This window comes from Tarenaya hassleriana, unplaced genomic scaffold (genome assembly GCF_000463585.1).
Source record: "Tarenaya hassleriana unplaced genomic scaffold, ASM46358v1 Cleome2, whole genome shotgun sequence".
Classification (NCBI taxonomy): Eukaryota; Viridiplantae; Streptophyta; class Magnoliopsida; order Brassicales; family Cleomaceae; genus Tarenaya; species Tarenaya hassleriana.
The window spans coordinates 6,691,924-6,700,341 of record NW_010965372.1 but is presented as its reverse complement, the minus strand read 5'-3'; the positions used below and the strand labels follow the sequence as shown (position 1 = coordinate 6,700,341).

Below are 8,418 nucleotides of genomic sequence, written 5' to 3'. Positions count from 1 at the left end.
CGTCGCAAAACGCAATATAAAACCACGAGTCGTCTTCTTCATCAGACTTCAAACATTTTCGAAAAATAAAACAAAAATCGCCAAATTTCTCCCATAAGGTAATATATATGTATTTATGTATATATATATGTGTGTGTTTGATGTGTTTGTGTGTGTTTATATATGTGTATGTGTGTGTAAGTGAATGTGTATATATATGTGTGAATGTGTATGTGTGTGTTTATATATGTGTAAGTGAATGTGTATGTATGTGTGAATGTGTATGTGTGTGTGTTTATGTATGTGGATGTGTATATATATGTGAATGTGAATATGTACGTGTATGTATATGTGATTGTATGTGTATATGAATATGTGTATATGTGTGTGTTTATATGTATGTGTATGTGTTTGTGAAATTATAGTATATAATTTTTTTATATTTTTTTAAAATTTTTTAAAACATTTGCGACGGAATGCGACGGAAAAACTTCCGTCGCAAATTGCGACGGATTTATCCGTCACTTTCCGTCGCAAAACGCAGATTTTTTCCGTCGCAAAAATGCGACGGATTAACGACCGTTATACGTTTGCGACAGCGCTATACCGACGGAAATAAATCCGTCGCATTCCGTCGCAAATTCTTAATTGCGACAGATTTCTTTTATATTTGCGACGAATTTTTCCGTCGCTATATAACTGTTTTTTTGTAGTGAGAGCTACTCTCCACGAGGGGAGGGGGCAAGGTCGTGGCCGGGGTATTAGTTCCAGATGTGGATACCATGGTCGATGGTTACCAGAGTGAGGCACTTGACACTGCTCATTTTTTTCTCGTTATTTTCGATGAAAAATTTCAAATTTTTGCGGTTTATTTTTCGTTTTGCGACGGATTGCGACGAAAATTTCCATCGTATATATTAATTTTATTTATTTTTAAATTTATGTTATTTATTTTTGGAATTTGCGACAGAAATTTCTATTGTAAATCCTATTTTCATTTTTTTCCGTTATTTTCGATGAAAAATTTCAAATTTTCGCGGTTTATTTTTCGTTTTGCGACAGATTGCGATGAAAATTTTCGTCGCAATACTTAATAAAAACTGCGACTTCGTCTTTCTCCGCTAGACTTCGAAATTTCAAGAAAAAAGATCTCAATCTTCTCCAATATTCTCTAACAAATTGTTTCTCTTCAAAATTCGTCAAGGTTTGTGTATATATATCGTGTATATGGATATGTATATGTGTATATATGTGAATGTATGTGTATATGTGTGTGTTGTGTACATGTGAATGTGAATATGTGTATATGTGTATGTGTAAATGTGTATGTGTGTATGTATATGTGTATATGTTTATGTATACAAATGTGTATGTGTTTATGTATGTATATGTGTATGTGTGTGTTTATGTATGTGTGTTGTGTATGTATGTGAATGTGAATGTGAATGTATATGTATATATATATATATATATGTGTATGTGTGTTTATGTGATGTGTATGTGAATATATGTATATATGTATGTGTATGTGTATATGTGTGAATATGTATGAATGTGTGTTTATGTATGTGTGTAATGTATATGTATATGTGTATATATATGTATGTTTATGTATGTGTATATATATGTGTATGAATGTGTGTTTATGTATGTGTGTATGTGTATATATGTATGTGTATGTAAATTTATATGTATATATATATGTGTATAAATGTGTGTTTATGTATGTGTGTATATGTGTGTATGTAAATGTATATGTCTATGTGTATGAATATATATGTATGTGTATATATATATGTATAGAAATTATGTGTATATGTGTAATGTATGTGTATATGTATGTATATGTATAATATATTATTTTTTATATTTTTTTAAATTAAAAAAATATTTGCGACGGATTTTTCTCTCGCAAATCCGTCGCAAAACGCAGATTTTGTCTGTTGCAATTTTGCGACGGATTAACGACCGGCAAACTTTTGCGACAATGGTATACGGACGAAATTTATTCCGTCGCTTTCTGTCGCAAAGTTGTAATTGCGACGGACTTTATTTATGTTTGCGACAGAGTTTTCCGTCGCAAATTCAGATGTTTCTTGTAGTGAAAGGATTTACGATGTTTGCAAGTGATTTTAAAACGATTTGAAGAATGCTTTATCCAGGGTGTAAATTTTGTTTAGATGTGTTGTCATTGTTAGAAGGGGTGGCCATTTCGGTTGTTAACCGAATAACTGAATCGAATTGAATCGAATAAGACATAACCGTATCTGAACCGAACCCGATATCAAAACCGAACAGTTATGATTTCTGTAACCCGAAAAATCTGAAACCGAACTAAAGTGAACCGAATAAAAAAATAAGCGAAAAAACCGATAATTTATTTGAAAAAATGAGTTTTTTACCGAAACCGAACTGAAAAATAACCGAACCAAACCCAACTGAAATTTATATAAAAACCGAATGGTATAGTTTTTCTATAACCGAAATAAATGAATCCGAATATAACCGAACCGAACCCGAACCGAAACCCGAAATGACCACCCAATTGTTAGTTCTTCAAATTTCTCTTTCATTCTCTGCTTTGAATTTGAATAATACAAAAACAATATTCAACACATTTTATTACATCATTAACACACACTATTCGAACCATCACAAATGATTGCAGAGAACACAAAGTTTGCAAACAATAAACATAACCAATAATACATACATTTGTAGCACAATAAGTAATCGACAAAAAAACCAGTTAAAACTTTCATAAACTGCAGTTTGTAAACCGTCACATTACTGCAGAAAATCCATGTTCCAAACTTGAGCCACTTCAGTCAATAATCAACAAAAGACTTGAACCAAAAACCAACAATCATCAATATTTCCAACCTAAATTCAAATCCTATTGGACATAAATCTTATAAAAAAATAATCATCAGTGTTTTTCTCAAGTTATTTTTTATTCGAATCGTCCAAATTTTTTGAACGATATTATTTTTAAAAAACTGAATTTTCAAGAATCGAACGACATTATTTAAAAAAAAAAATCAAATTTTCATAAATCGATTCGAGCTTAATAAAAATTTTAAAAATGTGAGTAACCAAATATTTTTTAAAATTAAAATTGAAACAAAAATCGAATTTAACATAATATGATATAATAAATGATTGATATATATTTTTGTAAAATCGAAAGTATTGAATCCAATTATTTGCGAACGGAATACCGGAATGCACGTAAACAAATTATTGAAATGCTGCATTCGTTTTGTTTACCATTAAACGTGCCAATCGTTAGGTTATTATTTTCTCTTTAAATGTATATATTATTTTTCTTAATCATTGTCAAAATATATATATGTTATATAAAGTATTACCCTCTAACAGCAAGTCAGGATGGCCGAGTGGTCTAAGGCGCCAGACTCAAGTTCTGGTCCTCGGTAGAGGGCGTGGGTTCAAATCCCACTTCTGACATTTTATTTTTTGTACTATAATATTGCAATGTTTTCTATTATTAATTCTTTTTTTTGGGTAAGTGCTATTAATAATTCTTATTTTCATTTATCAAATCAATTTCCAAAAAATAATATACTATGCGGAATATAATTATATTATATGTTTTGAATATTTGTATTTTGTACTTTATATTACTGTATTTTTTTCCACTAACTAGAAAAAAGACATTGCTGTGTGTTTAGTAAAAGGGAGGCGTAGTTTCTTCCACGCGCCTCATTTTCTAAATCCACGGAAAATTACCCAAATCTATGGACTATAACCTAGGGAAATTGTGGCGGTGTCTCTCACGCGCTAACGATGCGCGTCTGATGTTTTATGATTGTAAATACACAGAAACCGATTGATCAGTCTCTCGTAATATATATAGGCCTATAAGAAATTAAGAAGCCTTGATAAAGGCCTATTCTTCAAGCCCATTGGGTCATGTCTTGATCCACTTAATTTTTTTAGCGATTCCTGCGATACCCTAAATTCCTGGTTAAGAACATTTTATAACGATCAATATGTATGGATATTTTTATTATTTAAAAAATCTATAATTATTGTATGAAAAAGTTTAGACTTAGTTATAAGAAAAAGATAAACATATAAATAAATGATAAATTATTAAAATTTGGGTAGGAACATTCCATTTTATATGAAAAATATTAGAGTAATGTTGTCTGTATATTTATATTTCCAAAGTTTATTACTGGATTGAATAAGCTATTATAAATACTGTCACCGTATATATCATTTTAGTTTACACCATTATTTGGAGATATGTAACAGAAAAAAAATGGACAGTGTTTTTCGTAACTTGTATTTTTTTTGTAACGTTTGGTGAGTTGTAATTTATGTCGGAATATTAGTGTTACCACAATTGAAGGGTTGAGTAACACGCTCCTAAAAGTCGCGTGGATCAACTGTAAGAGTTTTTTTTTTGAAATTCGAGGAAATTTTGAGGAACCCTAGAAATTCGCAATTGAAAAAAAAAGATATCTTGAAAAAAAAAAAAAAAAACTCGGGAAGAGTAGGAAGAGAGAATGTCATAGCATCGGAGAGTGCGCGCGAAAGGCGGAGAGCGAAGCGGTGAAGTCTCGTCTCAGTTTTGGTAACGTTGTTTCTAACTTCGTTTGCCTTTTTGTTCCGAAAGTTAGCTGTTTTTTTTTCCTTCAACTCTGTTTCTGGGTTTGCTTCTTTCGAAACCCTAGCAAAGTGTTGTGTTTTTGCATGATCGATGGCTGCTAATTATGGCGGGGTTTATGCGAATTAGGGTTTTCGTGGTTCTATGAAGTGGATTTTGATTCTTCTTTCATGGATTGTTGTTCTGGCTTTCATGTTTCCATACGAGTAATTCAGGAAAATGAATCGTCTTCCCATGCATTCAACAATGTTCATGTCTGTTTGCTTGAGAAGATACTTGTGTACTTATGGATGTGTCTGGGCTTGTTTGACGAACCCACAAATGGCTGGTTATCCAATTTCATTACACGAAGAAAACTATGAATTCGTTTTCCTCTGGATAATGTCGGTTCTAAGGCTCATGGTGTTTCTTGTTCTTCTGCTCCCTCTATGGAATTGCTTTATTTATACAGAAAAAAAGTTGGCAGAAATCTCTTTGACACTGCTCTCGGTATTGGATCTGTTTGTTGTTAGTTCAAAATTGCATTTACGATCATTTTGGTTAACTTTTAAAATTTTTTTTGCTCTGGTTTCACTTAAAAGCAGTCATTTTGGGTGTTCAACTTCTGAAACTAGCAGTCAAGATGAGTTCATATCCACATCAAAACCACATGATATCTGAAGCAAACACGGGTCAGGGCTCGGCGGGCATGATTGCAACTCATGTCCCTTGGTTTTATCCCGGAAGGTTTATCCCCATTCCGAGAACTACAGGCATCGATCTTTCACAACTAACTCGAGTAAATCATGTGGAAGGCGGCATGGTTCCTCCAGCTCATATTTTTCCTCCTGTTGGGGATACCAGAAATGATACCGAGACCACGAAGCCCATGAAAGGAAAGTCTACAAGACAAAAGTCCCCATCCAAAACACCAAAGCCAAACCCACCAAGGAAAAACCCTTCTGCACCCAAGAAGCCGAAGAAAACACCGAGTGTTCCAGAAGTGAAACGAGAGAAGAAAAACCCTAACATCAACATCGATATCTCAAGCTTTGATTTTTCTGGGGTCCCATCCCCAGTTTGTTCTTGCACAGGCGTTCCAAGGGTTTGCTACAAATGGGGTTTGGGTGGGTGGCAGTCCTCTTGCTGTACCATAAGTGTATCAAAGTATCCTCTTCCCATGAGCACCACAAGGCCTAGGGCTCGTCTGGCCGGGAGGAAAATGAGCAATGGAGCTTATGTGAAGCTCTTGCTGAGGCTTGCAGGAGAAGGGTACGACCTTTCTCACCCTGTCGACCTCAAGAACCATTGGGCCAGGCACGGTACTAACAAGTTCGTCACCATCAAGTAATAAGTAATGCCTAATATCATGCTTTACTGTTTACTTACCTGTTAGAGTTTTAACCTAAGTTCATCATTTCGGCTAGGATTTTGCCTTACGGTTTTCATGTGCCCCCTTGTCCAAGGATGTCTCTGTATATAAACTTTCTAGTACCTTGAAATCGTAATGATCGTGATTGATTCGGTGTAAATTCAACGCCATAGCCGGATCAAGTGTTTTGACTTTTGAGTTTCTTCTTTGATGGCTGTAAAGGGAAGGAACTTCATCTTCCTCTTTACCCAAAAAGGAAGAAGCTTGATCTCTTTTACGTTTCAACCATTACAGATTCTTTTCTATCCTGATTTTGAGATTCTTGTCTGAAAGGAGAAGATGTTGAAGGGCGTTTTGTGCTATTCACGGAACTGTTATTTCTCTGCTACTACTTTGTCTACATTACAGACTCTTTCTCCACAGGAATAACAAAAAACACAAAGATCTTGTCTTAATTGGCAATTGCCTAGAAGAACCCGAAAACACGTTGTGAAACTGCGAGAAGAGAGGGTTTTATCGACGAGATTGATTGGGTTAAGCTGTTCAGACAATGGCGCCTTCTACAGGGGCAGAGGCTTTGCTGGAGATGATCTGGTCGTAAAGATGTCTGATCTTCAGACCTATGATGGTCTGGAATAGACCAGTTCCGTTGCTGGTGCCGGGGAAATCAGCATGTCTAAGCATCTGTTGGGTGACTTCGCCATAGAACTTGGTCGAGAGGTTGCTCAGGTGACTCTCCACGTATACCAGCTCTTCCAGCCTCTCGAATTGCCCATCCATCTCCAACACGGAAACCTATTCCCAACCAAAACAAGTTTCAGAAGTGAGTAACAGAACCGAAATCTTCATTTAATGGGTTCTACGATCTTTCAGTTTCTAGAATATCTATTACTGTTAAACTTTCGGATACCATCAATCTTCCAACACTTCCATTGATTAAGGATGGATACAAATCGGATATCTGAGTTTTCCGGTATATCCGATCTTGGTCTCACCCCCCCTGGGTTTTGTTGGAGTCAGGCACCGAAACTTTGGGTATCCGAGAGGTGCGATGCCATGAGGGCTCGAGTGTTCATTGGGTGCGTGGCTAGCAAGACAGGCGGAGAGAGAGAGAAAAGAGAGTGACCAGGAGATGTGAGGGTTAATCACGAGGAAGAACCGAAATTCTAAATTGGTCTCGCCTTCGCCCCTTGACCTCAGCCCTCTAGCCATTTCTCTTTTGGCGTCTCCACTTCTCTCTCTTTAGCCCAGGTACCCACGGACATAGGCATTCGTCGGGTAAAACCCGAATTCGAATCCAAAGATTGGGTTCTCGCTGGCGACAGGCATGTACTCATCTTGTTGGAGGATGAGTACCCAAGATTTTGGATATTCAACTCATAAATATGACAGACACTCGCTATTTCGGGTGCCCTAACATCCGGGACGAAAGCATATACATAAAGTGAAGTAGATAAAATACCTCTTGGCCGAAGTAGGAGTCAGGGCCGTAGGAGAAGTTGATGCCCGGATACGAGCACGTGAGTTTGCGACCACAGGGGATCCAATTAACGGTGGAGCCTTCGTCGAAAAGATAAACGGGACTGAAGTGCTTTATTCCTTCTTTCATTATCAGCCTCACTCTCAGCACTTTTCCCTCGTCGTCGTCCCGAATCAGCTGCGTCGGCAAAACCTCTATCACCGCGTCCGCATACTGCTTCTGCGGATCTGCATTATTCGGGTATATATATACACACACACATATTAATAGAGAAAGAGATGAAGAATCATTGGATTTCTCATTATTCAACATGTAACATTACAATATTTATAGCAGAAACAAAATCATAAAATATATTATTTAATAAATATAAATATCTAAAATATAGAAATAAAATCAAATCTAAATATTACGTAATCTTCTCAAATCTTCTTCATATCTCTTTATACGCCCCCTCAAACTCAAGGAGATGACAACTGCTTGAGGTTGAATTCTCCAGAAAATAACGGGATTTGACAATCGAACCTAGGAACCGGTGGATTGTTGGCGGATCTGAAAAAGTCCGGTGAAGCAGAAGCGTGGTGCACATGCACGGTATTGTGGGGTTGTGCGACAGCAATGTCGGCAGCGCAAAAAGCGCGATGGTTTAGCGGCTATGCCGGAAAAAGAAAATAAATGGTGCAAATGTGCGGATCGACGATCGGAGTATTCCAATCGAAGAGGTTAAAAGCCGGATTCAAAGGCTGATGTGGCACAGATGTGCGGCGCATATGCGCGAGTTGGGTTGCACGACAATGAGGTCGAAAGTCGGTTCAGAAGACTCCATATGAGATATGGACTGGGAAGCGTCCCAGGTTAGCATTTATGAAGATTTGGGGATGCGATGTTTACGTAAAACGTCTGGCTTCTGATAAGCTATCCGCCAAGTCTGATAAATGCATATTTGTGGGTTACCCTAAGGAAATTAAAGGG

At 36.5% G+C, this 8,418-nt stretch overlaps 2 protein-coding genes and 1 non-coding gene across 3 annotated transcripts in view; 2 read left to right on the top strand and 1 right to left on the bottom strand.

The window, feature by feature from the left end:
- Nucleotides 1–3,363: 3,363 nt before the first annotated feature.
- Nucleotides 3,364–3,447, top strand: TRNAL-CAA. Its single transcript has one exon. It is a non-coding gene; the product is annotated as a tRNA-Leu (tRNA).
- Nucleotides 3,448–4,464: 1,017 nt separating this feature from the next.
- LOC104812731 (protein BASIC PENTACYSTEINE7) lies at nucleotides 4,465–6,157 on the top strand. The gene is made up of 2 exons (XM_010540052.1): nucleotides 4,465–4,582; nucleotides 5,200–6,157. The coding sequence occupies exon 2, from the start codon at nucleotides 5,238–5,240 to the stop codon at nucleotides 5,943–5,945; it is 708 nt and encodes a 235-aa protein (XP_010538354.1). The 5' UTR covers nucleotides 4,465–4,582; nucleotides 5,200–5,237; the 3' UTR covers nucleotides 5,946–6,157.
- Nucleotides 6,158–6,318: 161 nt separating this feature from the next.
- The window catches only part of LOC104812730 (phosphoribulokinase, chloroplastic-like), an 8,943-nt gene continuing 6,843 nt past the window's right edge, over nucleotides 6,319–8,418 (bottom strand). The window contains exons 4-5 of the mRNA XM_010540051.2: nucleotides 7,429–7,673; nucleotides 6,319–6,761 (exon numbers count right to left, since the gene is read on the bottom strand). Coding sequence (XP_010538353.1) covers nucleotides 6,510–6,761; nucleotides 7,429–7,673 — 497 coding nt within the window. The 3' untranslated portion in view covers nucleotides 6,319–6,509. The remainder of the gene's footprint in view (nucleotides 6,762–7,428; nucleotides 7,674–8,418) is intronic.

Excerpts from the sequence above, each read along its gene's own strand:
- LOC104812731 (XM_010540052.1), top strand. The coding sequence starts at position 5,238 with ATGAGTTCATATCCACATCAAAACCACATGATATCTGAAGCAAACACG.